At 42.2% G+C, this 27,612-nt stretch overlaps 1 protein-coding gene across 1 annotated transcript; it reads right to left on the reverse strand.

Moving 5' to 3' along the window:
• On the reverse strand, positions 1-26,364 carry SLC36A3 (solute carrier family 36 member 3). Its single transcript, XM_053567431.1, has 10 exons — positions 26,099-26,364; positions 23,037-23,127; positions 20,544-20,632; positions 16,383-16,478; positions 11,591-11,675; positions 9,958-10,176; positions 7,259-7,357; positions 6,717-6,883; positions 3,927-4,096; positions 1-310 (listed from the first exon to the last, which is right to left on the reverse strand). The coding sequence occupies exons 1-10, from the start codon at positions 26,224-26,226 to the stop codon at positions 24-26; spliced, it is 1,431 nt and encodes a 476-aa protein (XP_053423406.1). The 5' UTR covers positions 26,227-26,364; the 3' UTR covers positions 1-23.
• Positions 26,365-27,612: the final 1,248 nt, after the last annotated feature.

Below are 27,612 nucleotides of genomic sequence, written 5' to 3' on the forward strand. Positions count from 1 at the left end.
GGGGTGGGAGGAAGGGAGAGACATTAGAATAAAAATAAATAGTTACGCATGACCCTTGTGGAGTTGGCCACAGAATGGTTGATGGGCCGGGCCAAATCATAGAGTGCTTGGTATGTCCCAAATATACACCCTAACAGGCCCAGGATGCTGATCATGATGTCTTTGGCAATGGTGACACAGCCCATGTCTTCAGAATAAAAGGTAATGATCTCCAGGATGGGTGGGATGATGAGGGCCAGGGCGCTGCTGCTCACAGAGCCCACCAGGGAAATGACCAGATCCAGGCGGGGGATGAGGATGGCTGAGATACCTGTGGTGAGAGAAGAAATTTAGAATCACTGACATCCCTGCAAAAAATAGAGCTCAGAAACAAACCATTGTTTTGAAGCCCTGGAATCCCACAGATACCTGAGATACTGCTTGAGCAGGCATGAGCAGTAGATCAGGTAATGCAGCGTGGAACTCCCACCCCTGTCTTAATCCCTAGTATAGATCCTCTCTTTTTATATTTTGTCTCTTGTCTTTTTCACATATAATCTTTACTGAAAGGCTCCTCTACCACTTACCTATTATAACCTCCTGTAATATATGGGAAATCTCAAGGTCTAGAGGGAGGAGGACCTGCTCAAGGTCACATAGAGCTGAGATGAGACTCCACTGAGATGCCCAATCTCAGGTCCTTTCCGCTCTACCATGCTCCCTCTCATGTATAGGGAAGAACCTAGCACACTGTAGGTGCTCAATAAGTGTTTGACTCTTATCTAGGTGCTGAATCAACCTTTGTACTATCTGCATTATATAACCTCTGGTAGAAGCAAGGATGGGTAAAAAATGGGAGATGCTTCTATTGCCATCCAAATGTCAATGAGTTATTTTTCTATTATTATTATTATTTTTTTTAGAGACAGAGTGTTTGTCACCCTTGGTAGAGACCAGTGGAGTCACAGCTCACAGCAACCTCCAGCTCTTGGGTTTAGGTGATTCTCTTGCCTCAACCTCCCAAGTAGCTGGGACTACAGGCATCTGCCACAACGCCCAGCTATTTTTTGGTTGCAGTTTGGCTAGGGCTGGTTTGAACCTATAACCCTTGGTATATGGGGCCAGCGCCCTACCCACTAGGCCACAGGTGCTGCCCTATTTTTCTATTCTTAAAAGGATCTTGGTAGTTAAGTAGGGCATAAAACCTAAAAAAGCACTAGGTTGCCCATCCCCCAAGTCTTCTCTTCTATAAATACAATCTCCATCTCTCATACATAGGATGAACATTTAGTGTTAGATTTTTCCAGAGGAGTCCAATTTCAGTAATATGTGAATGAATAAATATCCAATTTACATGACTTAATTTTATACAACCATATGCTTTTCCCCCCAGAACTCTGTCAGAATTTATCTATGCTACTAATGTACACAGCTATGATTTAATAAAAAAAAGAAATTTTTATATATGAAAAAAATAATTTTTTATTGACCTATAGTAGATATACATAGTTTGGGGGTACATGTGATAATTTAATATATTTATATAATTTGTAAATCTTGGTGTACTTGGGATATTCATCACCTTAAATATTTCAATCGTCTGGTTTCTCTACTAACAAAATAGAGAAAGCCTGTTCTGGAAAACATCTGTACAAGCTTGCTGGATCTTTAAGAAAACATCACCTCTTTCTGAAACCGCTCTGACGTATACAATCAGAGCATGACAGAGTCTCATAAACTGTCATGGTTGGGGGTCCATTGCCCCTGTGATGGGAAGGTCCCTGTGCACAGCTCTCTTTCATCAGGTGTTTTAATAAGCTGCTTACAGAGAAAAGCCAGCTTCTGTCCTCCAGGAGAGCTCACACTGAGGGGACAGAGAAGATATATTCAAGAAAAGCTGTAATGTAAGATGGACTGGAAGAGTGCTCTAAGAGTCATTTCTGGTCCTGCCAACCCACTACTCAGAGCTCTTCCGTAGCTCCCCATGGCCCAAGCTCCTTAGCCCAAGGCCTCTTTAGAGTCAGACCTCCTCTCTCATCTCTTTCCAGTGTTTTTAGTTATCTGAAGGGGTTATAGGGAAGGTCTAGGTGCTCCCCCACCCCCCGTTCCCTTCACATTTACCTTCTTCATTTCTCCATCAACCTATCAACTTCCTACTTATCTTTAGGTCCATTGGAGGGGACTGCCTGGCGTGGCCCAGGGTGAGTTATAGGACCTTCTTATGTGTAGAGGGTGTCTTCTTACAATCTTAACCATCATAAGGTGCATTCTTGTGTTCCATTTTAACATTCAACACAATGTGCTGTAATTATTTCTTTGCATATATTTGCCACTCAGCTTTAAGTCCTGTGAGGGCGAGAGCTATGTGTTCTTCATTAGTCATTTGTATCCCTTGTGCCTAGCACAACATAGTCAGGTAGTGGGTGCTTAACAAATGCTGGTTGAATGAATTCTTCAACAATTCAACAGGGGACAGAATTAACAGATGAATAAAGGAAGAAGTGGTCATTCAGCATGTGTATGACAGGAGCAGAACATGTTATTAGGAGGTCAGCTGTCTCTAACCATGTTTTCTAAGGTCCTTAGTGGCTACTCTGTCTTTCACTTCAACTTACATGCTTCCTATTAGAAATGATCTCAAACAATGTATCTATAAGATTCTGATGTCTTAGTAAAGACTGAGAACTCTAATAACTTAAACCAAGCAGGTGTGCTGTTCCTGCTTGTCCAATCCAACTATTTAAAGCACATTATCTGACAGTCTGCTCTTCTGCTGGACACCTCCAAGAGTTAAAAGATTTCTTCTGACCCTGTACAGAGACTTGATTCTTTCAGCTTTAAACTCTGACTCTTGGAGCCTTTAAGACAAAATTAACTCTCTCCCTTGTGGTAACCCCACACGTATTCAAGGACAAATATAGAAATTCCCCAAGCTTTTCTTTCTCCAGGCAAAACATCCCTAGTTCTTTTGCTTATTCCTTATGGGGCACCTTTAATGATTATCTTTGTCTGGACATGCTCCAAAGAAAAATCCCCCAGCCCTGTTCCTGATGTTTCCCAAACATCTATAACGGTACCTGCGAATGACTGAATGAGTGAATGGAAAAGAGTGTGAAGACAGGGGGGAGGGCTTGACCCCCTAGCACAGTGGTTACTGAGCCAGCCACATACACTGAGGGTGGCGGGTTCAAACCCAGCCTGGGCCAGCTAAACAACAATGACAACTGCAACAAAAAATAGCCAGGCATTGTGGCAGGCACCTGTTGTCCCAGCTACTTGGGAGGCTGAGGCAAAAGAATTGCTTCAACCCAGGAATTTGAGGTTGTTGTGAGCTGTGATGCCACAGCATTCTACTGAGGGTGACAGAGGGAGACTCTGTCTCTTAAAAAAAAAAGAAGAAGAAAGAGAGGGGGGAAGGGAGGAGAAAAGACTGATAGATGTCAGCAAATCAGCCCCCTTGGGGGTTTTCCCTACAGTTAAACACTACTTTATGATAGGGGCTTGTTTAGAATTTACAGTAGGAAAACCTGGGCTTTGGTGCTACACACCCTGCGTTCAAATCCCAGATCTGTCACTTAGCATGTATGACTTGGGCATGTTACTTAATTTCTCTGCGATGCTGTCATGAGTATTAAATCATTAGGTAATGACAGTGCAGGGCTTGACATATAGGAGGCATACAGAAGGGTGATGAAATGAATGACACTTCTTTGTCCTGTAAACCAGCTAGTGTATACTCCCTATGAGTAAGCAGTAGAGATTAGTGTAACTATTATTTGGTAGTTCTGTTAAGCTCCATTTCAGGTGGAAAAATTGAGGACCAGGGAGATGAAGCACTTGCACAGGCCACAAAGAAGGCAAATGGCAGAGCCAATGACCGTGGAATGGGAGCCAGTGTGACTCCCTGTTACAGCTTTGGGCAAAGAATACCCTTTTGTCCTACTCACAGGTCAGACAGACCAAGCCTGTGCGGACAGACAGGTCTACAAACAGTGCCCAATGCTCTGACACCTGGGAGATGGCGAATGGGATGATGATCTCAGCTGGAACGTGGAACTGGAGGGCATAGGTGAAGAAGATGCCGATAGAGTACATCAGCTTGACCGACTGGTACAACCTGCAGACAGATGTAGGAGCACACACACGTGAGTACACACGTGTTGGTGAACACACACACACAGAGCGATATTCCTCTATTCCTCCACACACTGTGGAACTCCTTTCTTTCCTTCACCCCGCACTTCTTGAATATTGTTCCCTACCTCTACACATAGATCTGGCTCTTCTATTTAATAGCTGCTTGGTATTCCAATGGCATGGATAGATTATGACTTTTTTAATTGACCACCAATTAATAAATATTTAGATTATACTTAGTCTTTGTTCCAAGCAAATAATACTGCAAAGAATACCTTTGTACATATATCTATACACTTATGGTATACAACTGCAGAAGTAAAAATGCTGGGCAAAAGTTTATGTGATTTTAAATTTCAATAGGTATTGACATATTGCCTATTTGTTGTCCTACCACATAAAAGGACTGTCATCCATGCCCCATATCCTTGCCAAAACAGTGTGTGAAGGATTGCTGGTCTTTACCATTGGGTTTTTTTATTTTTTGTTTTTTTGCATTTTTTGGCCAGGGCCAGGTTTGAACCCACCACCGCTGGCATATTGGGGCCGGCACCCTACTCCTTTGAGCCATAGGTGCCATCTGCCATTGGGTTTTTTAAACTGGCATTTCTATTATCTTTTTAAGCATCTTTTTATCTGTCTGGCCATCATTTGTTTTATTTGTCTGTGAAATCTTTGCCAATGCCCTTTGCCCACTTCTTCTCAGGTTGTTGGTCCTTTTGTTATTGGGAAGAGATTTTTTTTTTAAGGCTCCCCTGAAGAATCAAATGACCAGCTAGCTTCACACCAGTAGATTTGAAATCCTGATGGAGCTCAATGCCCACGTTTCTTAGCTGAGGTCCCAGAAGGAAAGTACCCTGCCCAAGGTAGCTGAGACAGGTCAAATTGCTCAGAATGAGAACAACATATTTGGATGATGTCCTGTGTAAAATAAGTTACAACTTCAGAGAAATTCCACATTTCTTATCTCATCGAGTCATTACCTCAATACAGTGACGTGGGTGGGTCTGGGGACATTTTTCTCATTCTGCAGCTCTGACTTTGTGAGAATTGAAGGCGTTATCATCCTACTCATCTCAGAAAGACCAAGGCTGTGGGGACATGTGATGATGATAATAGCTAACACTCAGTGAGTGCTTGCTGTGTGCCAGTCACTCTCCCAAGCAGTTTCTGTATATTAAACCAACTAATCCTTACAATCACTCTATGAGGTAGCCTGGCAGTCATTGTCCTCTTCACCAACTACTTCCAGGCATGTGGTGGGATTGTACTTTCCTGTCCTCCTAGAGTGAGGTGTCATCATGTGACTTGCTTTGACCAATGAAGTCTGAGCAGGGAAGATGTTTGTCACTTCCAGGGACATTTTACCAGCTCCTTGGAAAGGGCATGATTCACTGTGCTCTCTGCCTTGGCAACCAGCAACATTTTAGAAAGTGGCTAGGTCCTGGAGTGGGGGACTAGAGCTTAACCCTTAGCCATCCTATAAGGGACATGTAGCATGAGCATAGATTTAAGCATTCGGATGTTCAGCCTTGAGATTTTGGAGTTGCTTATTATTGGAGCATAATATAGTTTGTGCAGACTGATATAAATGGGCATTCATGATGATGAGGATGGAAACGAGGCTTACCATACTAGGTAGCTAGCCCAAGGTCATATAAAGCTAGGATATAAATCCCATTAGTTAGCTTTAGAACCTTTGCTCTTAAACACTTGGGTACACTGGTTACTTAGTCACTATGTACCCAGTATGGCTAACAATGATAATAACTAGCAGTTGATGAGTACATACTATGTACCAGCCCCCCCAATGTTTCCTGGGTGAAGGATTGAGTACAAGAACTCCAGACCAAGTTCCAGGTAGAGCACATAAATGGCAGCCTACATGAATTTCTGAAATTGGAGGCCTGAGGGCGGCGCCTGTGGCTCAGTCAGTAAGGCGCCAACCCCATATACTGAGGGTGATGGGTTCAAACCCGGCCCCGGCCAAACTGCAACCAAAAATTAGCCGGGCGATATGGCGGTCGCCTGTAGTCCCAGCTACTCTGGAGGCTGAGGCAAGAGAATCGCTTAAGCCCAGGAGTTGGAGGTTGCTGTGAGCTGTGTGAGGCCATGGCACTCTACCGAGGGCCATAAAGTGAGACTCTGGCTCTACAAAAAAAAAGAAATTGGAGGCCTGAGTATGAGTACATGAGTACATTAGACTTTTTGTTGTTGCTGTTTCTGTTACCCAAACAGTCCCAGATCATTTATGTTTTTAGAGCCTTGGAACTTTAGAGTCAGACAGATTGAAATCAAGTTTCAGCTTCTTACAAACAATGTGAGCCGTGCAAATTACTTGCAGCTTTTCCAAATATCAACTTATTCCTTTGTTAACTGGAGTTAATAATAATGCTAACTCATAGGGCTATTGTAAGAATTAAATGAAGTAATGCACAGTTCCTGGATTATGAAACTTACTTATTATTATTATAATGAATGCTAATATTAACAGAAAGGATTTATTGGTGATTATAACTCCCAGGCATGCCTCATTCTGCTGCTCAGGCTCAGATCCCATGTCTTCCCCTACCCCATGACCCAGGAGGACAGGGACGTACCAGCAATTAGGTAAGTTGAGGGTGATGCTGGCCTGGGTATCTTGCCCAAACTTCATATAGCCCAGTGTCCCCAGGCAGATGTAGAGGCTGATGACAAGTGACATTCCCAAGTACAGAACAAAGGAAAACTGTTCCGGATTCTTCATCTGGTTTTTGAGAGGTAGAACCTGGGGATGAAAAAAGTTAAGGGAAGATAAGGAGAGATGTGGCCCATTATGGAGGAGTCAGGTCCTCCCCACAAGCACAGATGTCCTTCTCCAGGGGGGTCCAGAGTCCTATCCACATGGCCACATCCCCTTTCATTTTTTCTCACACTTTCTATTCCCGGAAAAGCCCTGCTCCACCTTGGCTGACTAGTGAGTGTGAAGGCTGAGTGTGATATATGGGAGCAGTAGGCATCCTGTGTGTGGGACTGACTTTCCCTCCACCAGGAGATAATATTCTGCACTTTTCATAAATACTGTTTATTTAGACATCAGGAATCACAGCTGGCCAATCTAAAGAAGCACAAGGAATCACTCACTGAAGCCCCGCAGTCTTACCATACCGACACCTTCAAATGTGAAGATGGCTGTACCAAAGAACAGCACAAAGGTCTTCCAGTTTGCCACCAGAGGTAGGTTGCCGGGATATGGAATCCCCTGAAAAAAAGAAGAAGAAGAGCATTCATTGGCTTTGACCCTAGGTCTTTGCCCGGTAGAAAACTGGGTCGCACCTGACCTCAACAGAGAAAATCAGTGTTAGCAGCACCATTAAGATATTTAGAGCTCAGTCAGCCTTCTCATTTTCTTAAATGGTTATTTTTTTTAAATTTTTATTGTGGTAAAATATACATAAAACTTAACCAATTTAACCATTTTTAAGTATACAATCAGTGGCAGTAAGTACATTCCCTTTGTTACGTACCCATCACCATTATCCATCTCCAGAGCTTTTTCATCATCTCAAACGGAAACTCTGTGTCTATTAAATGCTAATAACCTTCTACCCAGCCTCCTGGTAACTTCTTTGATTTTGCTTTCTCCATGAATTTAACTATTCTAGGTATCTCAGATAACTGGAATCATACACTATTTTTCTTTTTGTGTCTAGTTTATTGCACTTAGCTTGATGTCTTTAAGGTTTGTTGATGTTGTTCCATGTGTCAGAGTTTTCTTCCTTTTTATGGCTGAATATTATTCCCGTGTATGTGTGAGTGTGCGCATGTGTGTGTATACAGTAGAACTTCTGTAAATTGACCAGCCAGGGGACTATAACTAACTGATCAACATACAGAGGTTGTCAGGAACTGGGCCTACTGTACGCATGGTGCACCTCCACGCTATGAAAATTAGGCCAACTTCAGGAGGTGATCAGTATAGGGAGGTGGTCTGCTGTGGAGGTTCTACTGTACAGACAAAATTTTCTTCATCCATTTATCAGTGGATGGACACTTGAGATGTTTCCATCTTTCAGCTGTTGGGAACCCTCCCATCATAATACGTGGAGAAAGTGAGGCACAGGGAGGAGAAGGGACACAGCCCAGGCCACATTTTAAGTTAGTGACACAGCCCAGATAATAAGTCAGGTCTCCTGGTTCCCAGTGCTATCATCTCTTTCAGGACTATGCAGTCCACTAGCTGGTACAGCGGCTATCATGGACAGAGGGAGGAATGATTATTTTAACAGATTTCTGTGGTGGGTGCAATAATGTCTCCCCACAGATCTTTACATCCTAACCTCTAGAACTGGTGAATATATTATGTAACCTAGCAAGGGAGAATTTAATTTTTGGATTGATTTATAGCTGGGTGCTGTAGCTAAGTGGTTAGCATGCTGGCCCTGCACACCAGGGGCGGTGAGTTTGAACCTCACCTGGGCCTGATTAACAACGACGAAAACAAAAAAACAAAAACCAAAACCAAAAAAACAGGTGGCTATCAGCTAAGCTTTAGATAAAGAGATTATCCTAGATTATCTGGGTGGGACAAAAGTCTTTAAAAGTGGAATGGGGAATTGGAAGAGAAGATGAGAGAGACAGCAGCATGGGAAAGACTGACCTGAGGTTGCTGCCTGGAGACAAGGAAGGAGCTCCAGGCTAAGGCCTGGGGGCAGCAGCTGTAAGCCAGAGAAGGCAAGAAAACAGGTCCTCTCTCAGAGCCTCCAGAAAGGCATGCAGCCCTGCCAGTGAGACCTCCAGAACTGTAAACTAAATTTGTGCTGTTATAATCCACTAGATTTGTGGCAATTTGTTATAGAAGCAGCAGGAAACTAACACAACTCCAAAGACTTTCAGACTCAAAAAAGTGAAACTAAATGGAATTTCATGGCCCGTGATGAGAGTATAAGCATTGGCTTTGAAGGCAAACTGGAACTAGTGAAAAAGTTCCTTTGTTCATCAATTTCCTTGTCTATAAACTGAATATAAAGATAGTAGTTCTTGGTATGCTGAGGGGATTGGTTCTGAGACCTCTCTTGGACACCAAAATCCACAGATGCTCGAGTCCCTGATATAAAATGGTGTCGTAGTTACATGATAACCTACGTGTATATACCTTCTCGTATACTTTAAATCATCTCTACATGACTTGCAGTACCTAATACAATGTAAATCTATGCAAATAGTTATTATACTATATTGCTTTCTAATTTGCATATTTTTTGTTGTTCCATTATTTTAAGTTTTTTTCCAATAATTTCCATCTCAAGTTGGTAGAATCCACAGAGGCAAAACACATAGATAGGGAGGGCCAATTTTATTTCCAAAATAGTATCATTATAAAGATTCAATGAGTTAATATATGTGAAGAACTTGGCACCAAGTAAGTAAGATTCCTTTATCATTCATGTTTCCCCCGTCCACCTACCACTTTTCCAATTTTTGTTGGTTATTTGACCGATGTTTATTTCCCCAAGTGAATGCAGCCTCCGTGACAGCAAACATCCTGTTTTTACTTACCGTAGGACCCCCAGCCTCTTGCACAATACCTGGATCACAGAAGGTATTCAGTAACTGTTTGTTGAATGACTCGTTGTTACCCAGTGTGATGACAATGATGATGAGGAAGATGTTGATGATGGTGATGATTAGCTTTTGTAGCTTATGGGGAAGAAGTGTTCCTAGATGTCACACTGGCAGGAGCTGCTCAGAGCCAGGGATCCTCTTCTTCACCTTGACCTGCCCATGCTGCTAACAACTCTCCCCAGGTGTCTCAGAGACCCAGGACCCTGACTACCTTCTGCAGTCGTTTCAGGCACAGACCTGTATGATATACTCAAAGATGAGAGCCATGCTCCCCAGGGTGGTGATGTTGGCCAATGTCGAGAAGAAGGACAGCACCTTGAGGTTCTGGATGAACACCAACAGGACCAGGAAAGGCAGGATCGTCAGCATGTAGAAACGAATGTCCAGGACCGGAGTTAGCAGCAGGATCTTCCTGGGTTCACAGCTGTTGGAGGTCACCTGGGCTTCTTCCACCATCTGACATGGGGCACAATGAAAGGAGGTGTGGTTAGGGAAGTCAGATATGTACCTTTTAGTACAAATATGCCTCCCAATATTGCATAGGACATACTTATAGTAAAAAGAAAATATTACTCACTACTTATCTGAAATTCAAATTTACCTGATGTTATCTACTTTGATGTGCCAAATTTGCCAATCTTATCTGTAGTGCCTGTGATTTCGACAATCAGAAACCCCTAAAATCTTAAAGCCCTAAAGATGAAGGGTCTGTCATCTAGCCCAACATTTTCTTCTCTACCAAATGATTATTTTCTTTCACACATCCAGAGAAAGGGATTCCATTACACAAAAATATCTTCTTTAACTCTTTAACTTTAAATAGCCCTAAAAGTTGGAAAGCTCTACCTAATGAGGAAAATCTGTCTGCTTGATTTGACTCACTACCTCCATGAGATCAATTTTTTTAGCTTCCACATGTAAGTGAAAACATGCAATATTTGTCTTTCTGTCTTGGCTTATTTCACTTAACATAATGTCTTCTAGTTCCATCCATGTTGCTGCAAATGACAATTTCATGGCTAAATGTCACTGTGTGTGTGTGTGTGTATGTATATATCACATTTTCTTTATCCAAGAGAGGGTGGTTAATGGGTAGAAAAACACATTAGATAGGAGTGTTTGATGGCACTGTAAGATGACAACAGTTAACAATAATTTACTGTATATTTCAAAATAGCTAGAAAAGAAGATGTAGAGTGTTTCCAACACAAAGAAGTGATGAATGTTTAAGGTGATGGGTATCCCAATTACCTTGACCCAATTACCTTGATTTAATCATTATGCTTTGTATAACATATATCAAAATATCACCATAAATAAAATAAAATAAAGGTGTGAAATTCAGGAAAAATCCCATCTGCTTGAATATTTCGTCTATGATACTTGTCATGGTTCCTTCTGGCTGCTTGGGTGCACAGAAACAAGTATCCTTCTCTATTCCATAAAGCCAAGAAAGAGCGCCGTGACTAATTTGTAATGTCTCTTAGGAATGCAGCAAGGGGAAGGCTGCAGCTCATTTGCCTGTATATTTAGGGAGGCAAATCTTGCCATCTTCCACATGGCAATCTTGACATACCTAAGGAAATTTTCACCAGTGGTTTCCAGGCTAAAAATTCTCAATTATTTCTGATTGGACATGTTTACAAGCTTCTCTCTTCACCCTGATTACATACTGGAGAAATTACTTTGGCTCCTCAATGATCTTTAAAAATGTGATTCCCAGGACTGAGGGAACCTCCAAGTATGGTCTCACCCAGGAGCAGAAACGAAGCTGTCTGCTCCTGTGACTGAACGCTATATCTTTGCTAATGTAGCCCTAGGAGCAGGAGGTCCATCTTTCTCCCTGCCTGCCCTGCAGATGCCTCTTTACCTGTTGTAAATTATCTGCCATGAACATAAAATAAACACAGCAGAAGCCCAGCTGGGTGATGATTAGTAAGAAGCTGACAGTGTACCTGGGAAGAAGAAGAAACAGACAGAGGGAGAGAGCAAACATTAAAATGGTTTTTTTAGAATGTGTTAATTTTTTGAAATAATTATTTCTCTTGAGTTTTTTGTTTCCCTATTTTGAAAATTTTTAGCCTATAAGAAAAAGTTGAAAAACATAGTATAATTAATATCCATATGCCCTTTAACTAAATATACCAACTGTTAATTTTTAGCCCCCAAACTGCATGACGTATGTATATCTATGTGTACATGTTCATACAAACACATACACACACACACACAAGCACACATTTTGGGGGGGACTCATTTCAAAGTCAGTTGCAGATATCATAACACTTCAACCCTAAATACCTCAGCATATCTCTCTTAAGACTATGACAGCTAGAAAATCAACATCGATATTCTCAAATATACAGACTCTACTTTAAATAGTCACCCTTTGCTATGTGCAAGGAACTGGTTCCAGCGAACCCCCACCCCAGACCACCATAGATAACAACATCTGTGAATGGTCAAGTCCCTTACACATTATATAAAATGGTATAGTACTACCCAATTTTCTCCAAAATAGCTTTTGTAGCTATTTTAGTTTTTTTATTCAGGATTTAATGAAGGTTTATATGTTACATTTGGCACATCTCTTTAGTCTTTATTTTATTTTATTAAATCATAGCTGTGTACATTGATAGTCTTTTTTATTTTTTTTTTTAGACATAGAACCAGCCCCATATATGAGGAATGTCCAGAAAGTATCCAGCCATCATTAACATGTGGCCTGATACTTTCCAGACAGTTCTTGTATATTTACCTTTTCATGTTTTTCATGATATTGGCTTTTTTTGGTTCGTTTGTTTGAGACAGAGTTTCACTTTGTTGCCCTCGGTAGAGTGCTGTGGCGTCACAGCTCATAGCAACCTCTTACTCTCGGGCTCAAGTGAGTCTCTTGGCTCAGCCTCCCTAGTAGCTGGGACTACAGGTGCCCACCACGAGGCCTTGCTATTTTTAGAGGCGGGGTCTTGTTCTTGCTCAGGTTGGTCTTGAACCTGTGAGCTCAGGAAATCACTCGCCTTGGTCTCCCATATATCTTGGATTACAGGCATGATATTGGCTTTTTTTTTTCAGAGTCCAGGCTAGTTGTCTTACAGAAGACCCCACATCATGGTCTGGCACGATGGCTTCCAATTCAAGAATATGTAAACCTCTATTTCACTATAGTAGGAGACACCTGAGGTCCTGTTCTTCCACAGCAGTGGTAACTACCAGATCTCTCTATTGTAAAGGCACATTTTCCCTTTGTAAGCTGTGGGGTAAAACTCTGAGATGGTATGATTATTCTATTTCCTTCAAACCAATGGTTTTAACACTTATTGTCCGAATCAATTATTTCATTGGTGGTGCCAAGGTGGAGCTTTTCTAATTCTATCTGTCATTTCTTCTGAATTTATTAGCTGCCATTTAAGAGATATGTATTCTTCCCTTCACTTTCTTTTGGTATGACAATAGAATCAAGTTAAATACTTTTAAAATTTAATGTCTTATACTCCATTATTGTCATTATTCTTTTGGATTCTTAGTGTTCCAAATTTGGAGATACATTTACTTTTTAAGGGAAGAAAAATATGTTCCTCTTCTTAGATTCTAACGTTTAGATCGGTGTTGTCCAAAATTGAGCTGTAGTACCAACCGGTTTGTTGGTTGAGGTGTTGCATTAAAAATACAAACTCCTGGTTCTCATATTGGCCTATTGTATCAGGATCTTGGCAGCATCATATGAGACTCCAGAATGATGTTTTTGACAGGATTTTATTTTTAAGATTTTCAAACATATGCTCAATGAGAATAATTGAATGAATCTCCAGCTTGAGCAGTTGTTAACTTTTCCATAATCTTCTATCTCTTCATTTCTACCACACACACACTTCCTTTGCCAGAGTATTTGTAGCAAACCAAAGATCTCAAATCATTTCCCCTAAAAATAAGTCAGAATGTCAATCTAATAGATAAGAACCTTAAAAGTATAATTATCATACCATTATTATCCCTTATAAAGTTAACAACTATTTATATCATCTAATATTCAGCCCACATTCAGATTTCTCCAATTTGTCTCAGTTGGTTTCCAAACAAGTCTATATATTGCATTTTGTTAAGTTTTTCAAGATTTTTAAAACTGCCATGTTCTCTTTGCCCTGCTTTCTTTTTTCTTTTCTACCTTTAATTTTTTGGTGTTACTGAAAACACCAGATCATTTGTTCTGTAATATATTGTAGTTTTTAGATTTGGTTGATGACTTCCTCAGGACATCATTCATCTTGTTTCTCGATTCCTTGTGGTTCCTGTAAACTGGCATTAGATCTAGTGGTCTGATTAGATGGAGGTTTTTTATTTTTCTGGCAAGAATATTTCAGAGGGGATACTCTGTACTCCCTACTATAGCCCATTCTGAGACACACCCTGTCTGACTGTCCTATGTCTAAACCTGTGATACTAAGATGAGGACATGGGGTATGTTGACATCGGTGCATTCTTCCTTTATAAAGTTTCACGATGACCTTTCACCTAACATCTTGGGCTTTTCCTTTAATGATTGTCACCTACACGGAAAGGGCAGTTTTTAATCAAGCTCCCCGGGTATCTCTTAGTACATTAAAAATGGAAGAAAAAATATCCAATGTACACAGCCCTACTATGAAACTAATTTGGGACTCTCACATGAAAGCTATAACCCAGCTACAACTTAACAATAGGGGGAAGTGGGAAAGGGGGGGGTGGGTAGAGGGAGGGGAATCGGTGGGATCACACCTGTGGTGCATATTACAGGGGTATTTGCGAAACTTGGTAAATGTAGAATATAAATGTTTTGGCACAGTAACTGAGATAACGCCGGAAAGGCTATGTTAACCACTGGGATAAAAATGTGTCAAATGGTTTATGAAGTGAGTGTATGATGCCCCATAATCATATCATTGTATACACTTATGATTTAATAAAAAAATTAAAAAAAAAAAATGAAAAGTCATTAGTATAAATAAAATGTTTTCCTGAAGGTTTTCAACTTTTACTCAGTCACTGAACCTCCAGAGAAATGGTACAGTGTCATGATGGGAGCTAGAGACTCTGAGTTCCAGTCCTTGTTCTACCTCTAAATTCCTGTGTGATCCTAGCAACTCGGTTGATTTCTCTGAGTTTCATTTTTCTCTATTTGAACAAGTTCGAATACAGTGATCTGTAAGGGCCCTTCCTGCCCTGAGTATTTACTCAGGGTATCATCAGAAATGGATCAACCTTGGTAAGAATGCACACACAATTGTAAGGCATCCATTAGAACTGTCACATGACCTCACCCTTGATCATTAGAGTGGCTTTTGATCAGGAGATCATCTACTGGGAATCCATCTTAAGAGGGGAGCTGCAGAAGGGATTTTAGCAGACACAGGATTGACTCACTACCTCTGAGGGACTTTGCTGTGAAAGAGTGCAATGTTAGGTTCTTGATCAAATCTCTGCTCCGCCACCATCAATACGTATGCTTTGGGGGTGTGCTATTCTGTGTGGATGAGTCTTCTCCACCTCCTATTTCCAGGACAATAAAAACCCATCCTGCCTATATCACAAGGTTGTTAAGATGATCTGAGTAGCTGAGACAGAGAAAATCATTTTGTGTACACTATTAACTTTTTTTTTTTTTGAGACAGAGTCTTACTATGTCACCCTCGGTAGAGTGCTGTGGCATCACAGCTCATAGCAACCTCAAACTCTTGGGCTTAAGCAATTCTCTTGCCTTAGCCTCTCAAGTAGCTGGGACTATAGGTGCCTGCCATAATGCTTGGCTATTTTTTGGTTGCAGTTGTCATTGTTGTTTAGCAGGACCGGGTGGGGCTTGAAACCGCCAGCCTTGGTGTATGTGGCAGGCACTTTACTCACTGAGCTACAGGCACCGAGCCCACTATTAACTTTTTATCAAGCAAGACATCAACCTGAATATTTGCCCTTGGGAGAATAACAAAAAAACAAAACAAAACAACTATGATATACAGCTACACTAGGGAACATTGTGAGCCTTAAAAAATAATGAGGTAGATCTGTATGCCTCAACAGGGAAAAAAAATTGGATCATATTGTTAGATGAAAAAGCAAATTTTCAAAAATTATTCCAAATAATGTACATGAAAATATAAAACTAATTATATACCTTCATTCACATACATATATATTTTTTTCATTTTTTTATTGTTAAATCATAGCTGTGTACATTAGTGCAATCAAGGGGTACAATGTGCTGGTTTCATATACAGTCTGAAATATTCTCATCAAACTGTTCAACATAGCCTTCATGGCATTTTCTTAGTTATTGTATATAGACATTTGTATTCTGCCTTTAGTAAGTTTCGCCTGTACCCATTCTAAGATCCACCCTAGGTGTGGCCCCACCCGTTATCCTCCCCTCTCCCTTCCCCTTCCTTGGCCCTTTCACATACATATATTGATGGACATGTAGAGAAAAAAAGACTAAAGGAATATTTACTGTTTGGGTATCAATGATTAGCTTATTGAGTAAAGAGTGGGCTGGGGTTGGGCTGCTGGGGGGATTCTCTGTGCTGTTTGATAGCTCACAGTAAAAACATATCCATGCCACACTGTGTGACTGGAAGCAAAGGAAGAGCAGGTGAGGATTGTTTTTGTTGTCCTACCGCCACAGCTACGAGTACTACCTCCCCCACACGGAGTGCATCCTCAGCCAGGGGTTTGGGCAGGTTTCCAGGCTGTACATGGCGGCCTCTCCATAGTTCACAGAAGTCTTTTGCATTCTAGGAGGAAAGGACAAACAATGTGTAACTTAAGACCTTTTTGTTAAAGGTACAATGTACTCTCAAGGTGAGTAATTATTATAATATAATAATAATCGTTGTATATAATCAACTATATGGTAGGATGGAGTGTTCTGTTAATTTTCTAATAATGGTTTACTTTATACTTTTTGTTACTTTATACTTTCAACAACTTTCAGGAGTTCACTTTTTTCTTTTCTTGCAATTATCTTTTTAAGCACACACATTTAAGTTCTTTTTGAATAAATAGTAGCTGTGCATTGATTTAGGTCTGCAAAGCAGGAAGGAGATGTGGTGGGGGAGGGAAGGTGTGTTGTGGGGGTGACCAAGCCAGTGATATGATTTTTTCTGGATTCGCATTCCCTCTGACCCATTGCTGAGGGTGTCAGAACATTTGAGATGTCTGCCCTGGACCACATCCCATGCACAGGTGATACCCACGTGCCTGCCTAGCACCCTCATTGGATGTGATGCTCATGTTCCAGCTTGTCCCTCTTCCCTTGTCCTTCTTCCTAGGGGACCTTTCCCAAGGGTAGCATGGACCCTGCTGTAAGACCCGTCGTCTCCTCATCTGGCAGGAGCAAGGGGGAGTGGCAGCAGGTTGCCTACATTGCTAATGAACGATGTTAATGCAGGACTGAGGGAAGAAGTGGAAAGAGAGAAAGGGCCCCAGACTGGTTAGGAAATGAGGGTTAAAATCCCATTCTTCTCAGATAGTGAAAGCCATTGAGTAAGTCTCTTTAGATTTCTAGGCCTCAGTTTTTTCACATGCAGTCCGGTTTTGGGGGGAGGAGACAGGGAGAAATGGATATGGAGGTGTGTTGGGAGCAGGGCATTTTTCTTATTGCTTACTGAAATAGGTGTGCGCAATACAGTGAGGTCACCTTGCTCAGGACTGGCAAGTACATTAATCTGAGGTTGTAATGCCAAAAGCTATGGGATTGGTGACCTGGCAGGTGACGGGAGCTGAGGATAAGACACAGTAGGGTGGAGAGGAGACTGTGACAAACCAGAGCACATGTGGATGCTAACAGCAGTTGCTTGCGGGCTCGCCTCCACAAGGACATTGAAGGAATAAAGGCCCAGAGATCCCAGATTAGCTCAAAAAGACAAAGGTCTCATTCTTTTTTTTTTTTCAGTTTTTGGCCAGGGCTGGGTTTGAACCTACCATCTTCAGTATATGGGGCCGGTGCCCTACTCCTTTGAGCCACAGGCACCGCCCCAAAGGTCTCATTTTTAAACAATGTCTCTAGGTTTTTAAATATTGGCAAAAAAATCCCAAACCAAAACAAAACAATGCAACTGTGGAAGTCCCCTAAAACACAAACCTAACTGAAGGCCATGGCCAGCTTTCAGCTGTCATTCTGAAACCTCTGCAGTAGAATAAAATGAAAGACAAATCATCAGAAACAAATCAGAAGAGGGCTGTCAGGAATGGCCAGATGTCAGACACAAAATGGTTCCGAGTGGGGTCAGGAAGGTTGTTGAATACTAGCTCTGCTACTTCATAGCTATGTGACATTTAAGCCTCAGCTTACTTGTCTGTAAAATGGGACTAAAAATAGCACCAATCATAAAAGTGTAATTACTGTAAGGAGTAAAGAAGCCTTGCAAAGATCCTTGGCACAATGTAATTGCACAATAAATTTAACTGCGGCATGAGTAAATGCTCTTAAAAGTGTTCTACGAGCTGGAAAGTGCTTCAAAAATTAGATGTAACTGACACATGCTCCAGATATACCTATTTGAATCATGATAATTTGGCTTTATGGAGAGTTTCATTTACTAACCTTATTTTGACTTTTGAGGACTTTCTTCATATTTACAAAGACCTATTTGAATTGTTTTTTTCAGGTTAATGTGTGGGTACAAACAACCAGGTCAAAATATTTGAATTTGTTCAGTAGAGTCCCTCTTGTAGGTGTATCCCACACTCAGAAGGTGTGCCAAACAGCCCCACACTGTGCCCAGTCGGTGGGAGCCTCCCTGCACTCCCCCTTTCTCATTCCCCCTCTCCCCAGCTTGAATTGAAATGAGTTTTTCTCCTATGTGGGCATGCATTAAATTGTCTACTGGCTTCATATTAGTATTGAGTACACAGGATAATTGCTTTTCCGTTCTTATGATGCTTTACTAAGAAGAATGTGTTTCAACTCCATCCAGGTTAATACAAAAGATGTGAAGCCACCGTCTTTTTAATGACTGAATAGTATTCCATGGCATACATGTACCACAATTTGTTAATCCATTTCTGAGTTTATGGGCCTTTAGGTTGTTTCCTCATCTTGGCGATTATAAATTGAGCTGTGATAAACAATCTAGTACAAATGTCCTTATGATAAAATGATTTTGTTTCTTCTGGGTAGATGCCTAGTAGTGGGATTATGGGGTCAAATGGGAGATCTAATTTGAGTTCTTTGAGGATTCTCCATACTTCTTTCCAAAGATGTTGTATTAGTCTGTAGTCCCACCAACAATGCAAAATTGTTCCCCTCTCTCCACATCCATGCCAGCATCTGCGGCTTTGGAACTTGTGTGATGTGGGCTAATCTCACTGGAGTCAGGTAATATCTCAGGGTGGTTTTAATTTGCATTTCTCTGATCATTAGGGACAATGAACACTTTTTCATATGTTTGTTATCATACGTTTCATCTGTCTTCCTCAGAGAAGGTTCTGTTCATGTCTCTAGCCCAGTGCTAGATGGGATTGTCAGCTCTTTTTTGGTTGATCAAATTGAGTTCTCTGTTGATCCTAATTATCAAGCCTTTGTCAGATTTGTAATATGCAGATACCTTTTCCCATTCTGAAGGTTGTCTGTTTGCTTTCATTGTTGTCTCCTTAGCTGTGCAGAAGCTTTGCAGTTTAATTAAGTCCCATTTGTTTATTTTTGTTGTTACAATTGCCCTGGAAATCCTTTTCATAAAATCTGTCCTCAGGCCAACATTGTCAAGAGTTTTTCCCACCCTTTCTTCTAGGATTTTTATTGTTTCATGCCTTAGATTTAAATCTTTTATCCATCTTGAATCAATTTTTGCAAGTGGTGAAAGGTGCAGGTCTCCCAGCACCATTGTCGAGCGGGGATTCTTTCCCCTAGTGTGGTGTTTGATTTAGGACCTATTTGAATTTGTATGTCTTGGAAGGAGCTGGGCATATGGATCTCAGCATTCTTTGTTTTCACTGCATTTGTCTTTTCTTTCTAAAATTGTTTTTGAATTAAATTTTCAAATACATAAATGTTGAGTATTGTATGTATGCTATGTTAATGACTAAAGCCATTGTAAACTTTTAATTTTATTTCAAAGTATTTTTTTTACTTTTCCTAAATTTTTCTGAAAGGAGTTTATCTGGAACAAATTTTGCAAGAGGCAGTCTTGCAGAAATTGTAACAATAACAGGAAAATGCCTAATCCTGCAATTTGCTAGTAATTGTCCAAGATTATATAATCTTAAGAATTCTCTTGCTAACAGGCATCCTACCCTGCGGGAATTCTGTTTTGCACAACTTCTGAAAATGGCTGAACAGACAGAAGGAGATGTAAATATTTCTCTTTTGAAATTGTTTTTGAGAATTTGTTTTTCACAGAGTTCTTGAGTAAATAGCAGAGAAGGAGCTCCAGGCTAAGGGGTATGTTTTGGGTGGAGAGTTTGGGAGTGGGGAGATTAACAGGAAAGAAAAGGATATCTGTAAGCATCTAAGACATGTATATGATAGTTTACAGAGTACTTTTATCTTTTATCTTTTATGACTTTTGATGTCACCAGGTAAGGAGACTGATGCATACTCCAGATGTACCTATTTGAATCTGGGGCTGAGGGGTCAGTGCAGGGACTTGACAAAGTCATTCAGCTCAGTTAGCAGCAGAGCTGGATTTGCACCTAGAATCTTCAGTTGGGATTCTTTCTCACCCTCTCCATGGCTTCTATAGAATCTAGAGTGGCAGGGCCCGGGGAAGTGGCCAGTTATTTGAGTCAATGGTCAAGAGAAACTGAACCCACCCTTGGAGGGTCCTAGCGCTGAGATGAGAGAGAAGCAGGACTCTCACCTCTGGCTGATATGCTGAGCACAGTTCACCAGGAGGGCCATACAGTGCACTGTGAGGATCCCGATGGCCAGCATGCTGATAGGACCAACCTGGAGGGAGAGGAGAGATGGGCAGTGAGCCACACGCTGATCATTTCCACACTTCTGGCCCTGTCCTAGTCCTAGTGCTAGGACCCCTCTTATAATAAAGCTATGGTGCTGCCCAGTGGGTAGTAGCTCAGTGGGTAGTGTACTGGCCACCAAGGGTGGCAGGTTTGAACCTGGTCTGGCTCAGCTAAACAACAATGACAATTGCAACAACAAAAAACATAGCTGGGTGTAATAGCGGGCGCCTGTAGTCCCAGCTACTTGGGAGGCTGAGGCAAGAGAATCGCTTAAGCCCAAGAGTTTGAGGTTGCTGTGAGCTGTGACACCACAGCACTCTACCCAGTGCGACTTAGTGAGACTTTGTCTCCAAAAATAAATAAATAAAAAGGCTGTTGATGGGATGAGACACTACCTGAATGTTCTTGTGCCCCCAGATGCTAGGGTTTGAATGCCCTTAGCATCACTATAAAGTGGCTTTTCAATCTCTGCTCGGTTAATTCCAATGATAGAGAGCTCACTCCCTCCCCACACAGCCCACGCTTTGTTATCTGTCTCAAGTTCTACCCTTTTCGAGTCCCTAGTAGTAAATTCAGTTTCTTTTTCACATGCTAATCTTTATCTCCTCCAAGGTGCTTGGAGACCAGGGTTCCTCTTATGACTTAGTTCTCATCCTCTACTATGGAGTTCCTCAACAGGGCACTTTCGACACCGTGGGGCAGACGATTCTCTGTTTTAAGGAGCTGTGCACTGTATGATGTATAGCAGCATCCCTGGGCCACTCACTAGGTGTCAGTGCCCCTCAGTCCCTGGTTGTGACGACCAAAATCCTCTCTAGACATTGTAAAAGTCCTGGGGAGGGGCATAAAATTCTCCCAAGCCGAAATCACTGCTCTGGTGCATCTAATTTGTCAATATTCTTTTAAAAAAGTAGGGCCAATTAGGCTGGGTGTGGTGGCTCATGTCTATAATCCTAGCACTGTGGGAGGCAGAGGTGGTAGGATTGACTGAGCTCAGGAGTTCAAGACCAGCCTGAGCAACAGAGAGATTCCATCGCCTACTAAAACTAGAAAAATTAGCTGGATGTTGTGGTAGGTGCCTACATCCCAGATACTTGGGAGGCTGAGGCAGGAGGATCACTTGAACCCAGGAGTTTGAGGTTGCTGTGAGCTAGGCTGATATCACGGCAGTCTAGCCTGAGCAACAACAGTGAGACTCTGTCTCAAAAAATGAAAAAGTAGGGTTGATTATTAATTATAATTCACCAGACATGAACAGAAGAGCATAGAGTAAAGAGGGTTTCTGTCATCTCCTTTGTTCTGGACACTCATGTCTTTATAGATGTGACCTATCACAAAGAAACAAATGAGCAATCAAGACTCCACTAGAATGTAGCCTCCATGTGGCAGACACTTTTTTGTCTTGTTTACCTCTATGTTCTTGGGGCCTAAAAGTACATAGAGCCTAAGAGCACACATAGTAGATACCCAATAAATATTTTTCAAATAAATTATGGTCAGAGGTTCTGGTGAGAGATGGAAGGTAAAGAAGTCATGTAATGATTCTTAGGAAGCAAGAATCAAAGGATGAAAGAGCTATCTTAAAACGCAAACACCATATTAGCAAAGAGAGTTTTGGTGGAAGGCCATGTCTTCTGCAGAAGTTCTAGAACCTGGAAGATTCCAAAGAGGAAAGAGATTACCAGATCAGGAGAGAAAGAAAAATTCACTGCAACTGAATGAAAAATATATATTTGATGTCAACTCAATTCAACAGACCATAGGTGAATCTTGCTATGTGCTGTCTCTACAGCAGCTAGAGTGGGGAGGTGTAAAGTGAAAGAAGACAGTTCTTGCCCACAGAGCTTTCAAGTAAGTGAGGATGCTAAGTCTATTATAAAAATGAGGTATGTCTCATGTTTGTAAATGTTTTAGGAATTCCAAGTAAAGTGGATATAAGTTTCAGAAAAACACAAGGTGTGGCAGCATTGATGTTCTTAGGTAAGAGTTCAGTTTTAGAGAGGAACAAATTTCATAAGACAAAAACAAGGGAGATGAGATCAGCACAGGAAAAGAGATGGGGCAGGTTGGTGCAGGGGGAGTGTAGGATGGATGGGGGATCTATCCTCACATCCAAGCCACTTTCTCATGTGCCATCAAGTGTTTTGAAACAGGAGAGGGAGGACTGTGGGAAACTGGAAATGAGATGCTGGGCCTTTAAGAGCAGTGGCCCAGCCCCTCCAAGGAGACTCAGTTTGGTTTTAGGTTGGCTCCAGTGCCAACAGGCACATTTCCTATTGCAAAAGATGCCTCCAAATTGCACATCGATAAATAGTGCAAAGGCCTTTGGGATCCATCTCCCTCTCCCCCAAGTACAAAAGCCTATTTCCCATCCCACTGATGCCTCTTACCAATAAGCCAGCATTTTTTATGGCCAGGGGAAGCCCCAGGAGCCCTGTGCCAATGTTGCATTTCATCAGGTGGATCAAGGTTTGCATCTTCCTGCAGTGGGGATGAGAAGACAAGAGGGCACTGTTAGTGGAAGGAAGGGGGACAAGAGCTCAGCCGGCTTCCAGCATCTCCAGCGGCGCCTGTGGGGAAGAGGGACAAGACTGGAAAAGTGGACTCAGGGGCAACTCTCAATTCCATGTCCTGGAACATCCAGGGCTGGTGTGAGTTTAGGTGAGTCAAATATTTAATACACACTAGGCGCTAAAGAAAAAGTTGATTAAAATTGCTACTGTTCTGGATAACTCCCTAGTACCTACTGGTTGGTTGGTTAATTGATCCAATGATTTCTTTTATGATTTATTCACTCAGTATTTATTGAGACTTACTACATGTCTACCATTTAGGTGGACAATGACAAAGATCAGTAATAATTGCTTCAATTTACAGAGTATTTATTGGTATCAGATCATTTATTAACTCACTAGAAAAAGCGTAATAATCTTCTACCACGTAATAATCTTCTACCACATATAAGAATATTTACCCATGTTTATAAATTGTTGTATGTCCATGCTGTGCATCGTAAAAGATGCATTAATTTAATAGTGATTGCTAAGGTACTTACTGCTGGGTACCAGGGGTCCTCACACCTGTGCTGGCAGCTCCTGCCCAGGTAGCTCCAATCCCGATGGGGACTGGGGTGGGCAGTGGGAACAGGACCACAAGAATAGAGTCAAAAGGAACTTAAGTGAAAAGTGAGTGCAAGAGCCCCAGATTCTGAGTTCTAGCTCTGCCATTAGTCTTCTGTGTTTGGTTACTATTTTGGGAATCCTCTCAAAGGCTGCTTAGATCCTATTTCCTCACCTGCCAAAAAAGGAGAATAATTCTAGTCCTGCCTATGTCCCAGGGATGCTGTAAGAGTCAAAAGAGGAAATGACATGGAGAGTCTTGGAATCATGAAGCTCTTCACAGCTGTGAGCGTCATCATCCTCATGGCTGCCATGTGGCCTTCGTGGTGCTCACCTGTTGGAAAAAGCCTCCCTGAAGATGAAGCAGAGTTGGGATGATAGAGCAAAGGCAAGCAAAAGCTGGTCCAAGCAGGTAGAGGTGCCCCCCTACCTAGAACATTTATTAACTCACTAGAAAAAGGAGGCCATCGCAGGTACAGTCCAAGTCTCAGGCCAAGACAGAGAACCCCTTCTGCCGCCCTGACCCTGTCTGGAGGTGGCCAGGAGAACCCAAACCAACAGCTCAAGGTCACACAGTGAGTCCAGCAGAGACAGTGCTGTGTCTGTGTCTTCTCCCTTAGGGAGTCCTGGCCAGGTGCTTCAAGGAGGAGGCTGTGCCAGGAGTTTGCATTTCAATACCGACCTCAGGAGTGGAGAGAGCAGCGGCCAGGAGGGACCTCTGTGACTGCATCTGTCATCAGTCAGTTCACCTAAGGGAGGGAGCATCTGTTGTCCCTTCACTTCCAAGACAGAGATTTTATTTCTTGACAACTGTAATTACTAAAAAATATATCAAAGCACAAAAACCTGTTTTTTCCCTTGTGCCAATTCTTTCCCTGCTTCCTGCCTTTCTTCCCTTCACCTCTCCCTTCTTTCCTATGACAGCACCTTGTCCAACTTGAATCAGATCTCATGGGAAAGGCTAGACAAGACTTTGGAGAACTTGGAGGAGAAACAGGGGGGCTCCTCTGACCATTTTTTAAAAATTTTAGCTTTACATATTTTCCTTGACAAACAATACATTGAGATTATAAAAGGAAATTCCCAAATCCCACCAATTGGAAATAACCACAGACCACGATTAATATTCCTCTGAGCATCCCTATTTATTTCTAAATAAATGCACAGAATTTCATGCAAGGAAAACTGATATTCATGCAACACCCTAAGTTTTTTTTTGTATGAATAATATGTGCTACACATTTTCATGTGCTACACATGTCCACAGATTTTCTCCACCACTCATAATGGTTACATTGTATTCTACCGTATTTTTGGACTGTACTTTAACCGTTCTCCTAATGTTTCTAAATTTTCAATATTATAACTAGTGCTTCAGTAAAAATTACCACTCCTATTTGTGCTAGTATTTCATCTGGAAACATTCCTAGAAGTGATAATGTCGATCAAGGGATATATTCATTCATATTTAACTATACTCAAAAAAAACTAGATAATAATAATCACAGCACAAAATTCAAAGGGTAAAACAAAACAAAATGACCAAAACACCTTATGAAATAAATACAATTCTCTCTTCTATCTCTGTATCTGTTTCCCAATTCTCTCTCTCAGGGGTAGCCAGTGTTGTCAGTTGTATATGTGTGTGTGTGTGTGTGTGTGTGTGTGTGTGTGTGTGTATACTTTCAGAAATAGCATTTGCCAAGTAAGTATTTGTACATTTCATACAAATGGAATTTTAGGATTTGACATGCAACACTGTCATCTAGAAAGATACCAATTTAATTCTTCCCCAAAGGACACGAGAGAAGACATTTTCTGGTATCCCTATCAACACTGGGGATTGCTGTTTACCATCTCATTACACTGGTATCTGGTCTGATTAGATAACAGTCTGATTGACAGTAAAGTCCCAGAGAAAAGTTGCATGTGTTTTGAGTTTGGGGTGGTGAAGGTAGAGACACAGGTTAGCAGGTAACATTCTGTTTTCTGTCTGGGTCTGAGGAGAGGAGGGAGAGAAGAGGGAGAAAGAGAACAACGGCAGATGTGTGAGGAGAGGAAAGCCAGCCTGAGTTAGGAAACTGTCCCTGGAGTCCAGCAGCTCATGTTGGAGTTGGCCTCTCTAGCTGGGGTACTTTGCAAAAACTGGGACACAAGTAATACCCAGAGCTGCAGGGGTTGACCTTCTTAGATTCTGTAGGTTTCATCTGTTATCTATGCATCTCCTGTTCAATGGGATAGGAGTTTTAAGGAGAGACAGGAGGAAGATGTAGAGCAGAGCTGCAAAAGCAGCGCTGCTTGACCTACTGTGTGGAGGCGGCGCGGCCACTTACGATAGCCCCACGTCCCCAGTGGGGTGGCCGTTCTCTGGAGCAGTGCTGCTGTTGCTCCCCGAGGGAGACTTGGAGCTGTCATCCAAGGAGTTCAGCTCACTGCTGGAGTCCTTTCCAAGCAGTGACATCTTCAACAGGGTGCTAGGTGGCCGAGGCTCAGGGTCAAGGCCTTGAATGTACCTCTGATGGGTTTTTCTTCAGAGAAACCATGACTGCAGACCTGAGCTGCTGCTTCCTAATTCCCTAGGGTGTCTGGTGCTGACTGAGGCCCAAGTCAGTGAAGCAGAGGTGGCTTGAGAAGCTGATGTTGGTGATGCCTCACCTGGCTCGTGGGGGCCTTATGAGAGTCCCATCTCGGAACGATTCTCAGTCCCCTTCGCAATGGCTTCGTCACCCGCCAGCGCTCACCTGGGCTTTTGGCCTCTCCCAGTGTAGCCCTCGCTGCTGTAGGGCAGAGTGAACCGTGTGACTGGGAGGAAGAAGGCACCATTGGACTGGAGGTCCAGGTGCCTGGATGTGGTGCAGGCCCAGTGCTTGTCTGTCTCTGGCCAGAAAGAGACCAGAGCTACCTCACAATGGAGGCTGCTTGGCCAATAAGCTGCTGCAGAACCCCAGGATGCAGGTGTGGTCCAGTGGAGTGTTTTCTAGCTCCTGCTCTCCCTGGGTCGGGGTGGAGATGGTTTGTAGGGCCTAGTCCAAATGCCATGTGCTCAGAATTCTGTACAGGAGGGGTATGTGAGCAGCCAGCTACTTGGGAGTACATGTAAACTTTAAAAGAATCTTTTGCTCAACAGACATTTATGGCATATCTAATATAGGCTAGGAACTATTCTCCATGCTGGGAATGCATTAAAACAGAAGGCCTAATGCAGTCTTTACTTACTTTCTTTCTTTTTTTTTGAGACAGAGTCTCACTCTGTGGCTTAGGCTAGAGAGCTGTGGTGTCAGCCCAGCTCATGGCAACTTCAAACTCTTGGGTTCAAGCAATCTTCCTGCTTTAGCTTCCCTGTGTTTATTAGAGATAGGGGTCTCACTCTTGTTTGAATGGGTCTCAAACTCCTGAGCTCAGGCAATCGTCCCTCCTCAGCCTCCTAGAGTGCTAGGATTCCAGCCACTGCACCCTGGCTACAATCTCTGTTTTCATGGAATTTACAACCTGGTGGGGCTGGGGGATATAGACAATAAACAAAGCAAACATATCAAGCATCTGTCATTTGGTAATAAGTGCTGTAGAGAATAAAGTAGGAAGGGGGAATGGGGTGTTCCAGCTAGGAGGAGGGTTGCAATTTTAAATCAGGTGGTCAGAGAGAGAATGTGGATAAACAAGGTGAGGGAGCAGGTCTCATGTACATGCTGGGCCAGAAACTTCAAGCGGAAGGGATGATAAGTGCAAAGGGCCTGAGGCAGGAGAATGCCTGGGGTATTTTAGGAGTGGTAATGAGGACAGGTGTCTGGCTCAGAGAGCACAAAGGAGAGGAGAGACAGGGGGAAACATGGAGTAGATGTATCTGGTT

This window comes from Nycticebus coucang, chromosome 17, assembly GCF_027406575.1.
Source record: "Nycticebus coucang isolate mNycCou1 chromosome 17, mNycCou1.pri, whole genome shotgun sequence".
NCBI lineage: Eukaryota > Metazoa > Chordata > Mammalia > Primates > Lorisidae > Nycticebus > Nycticebus coucang.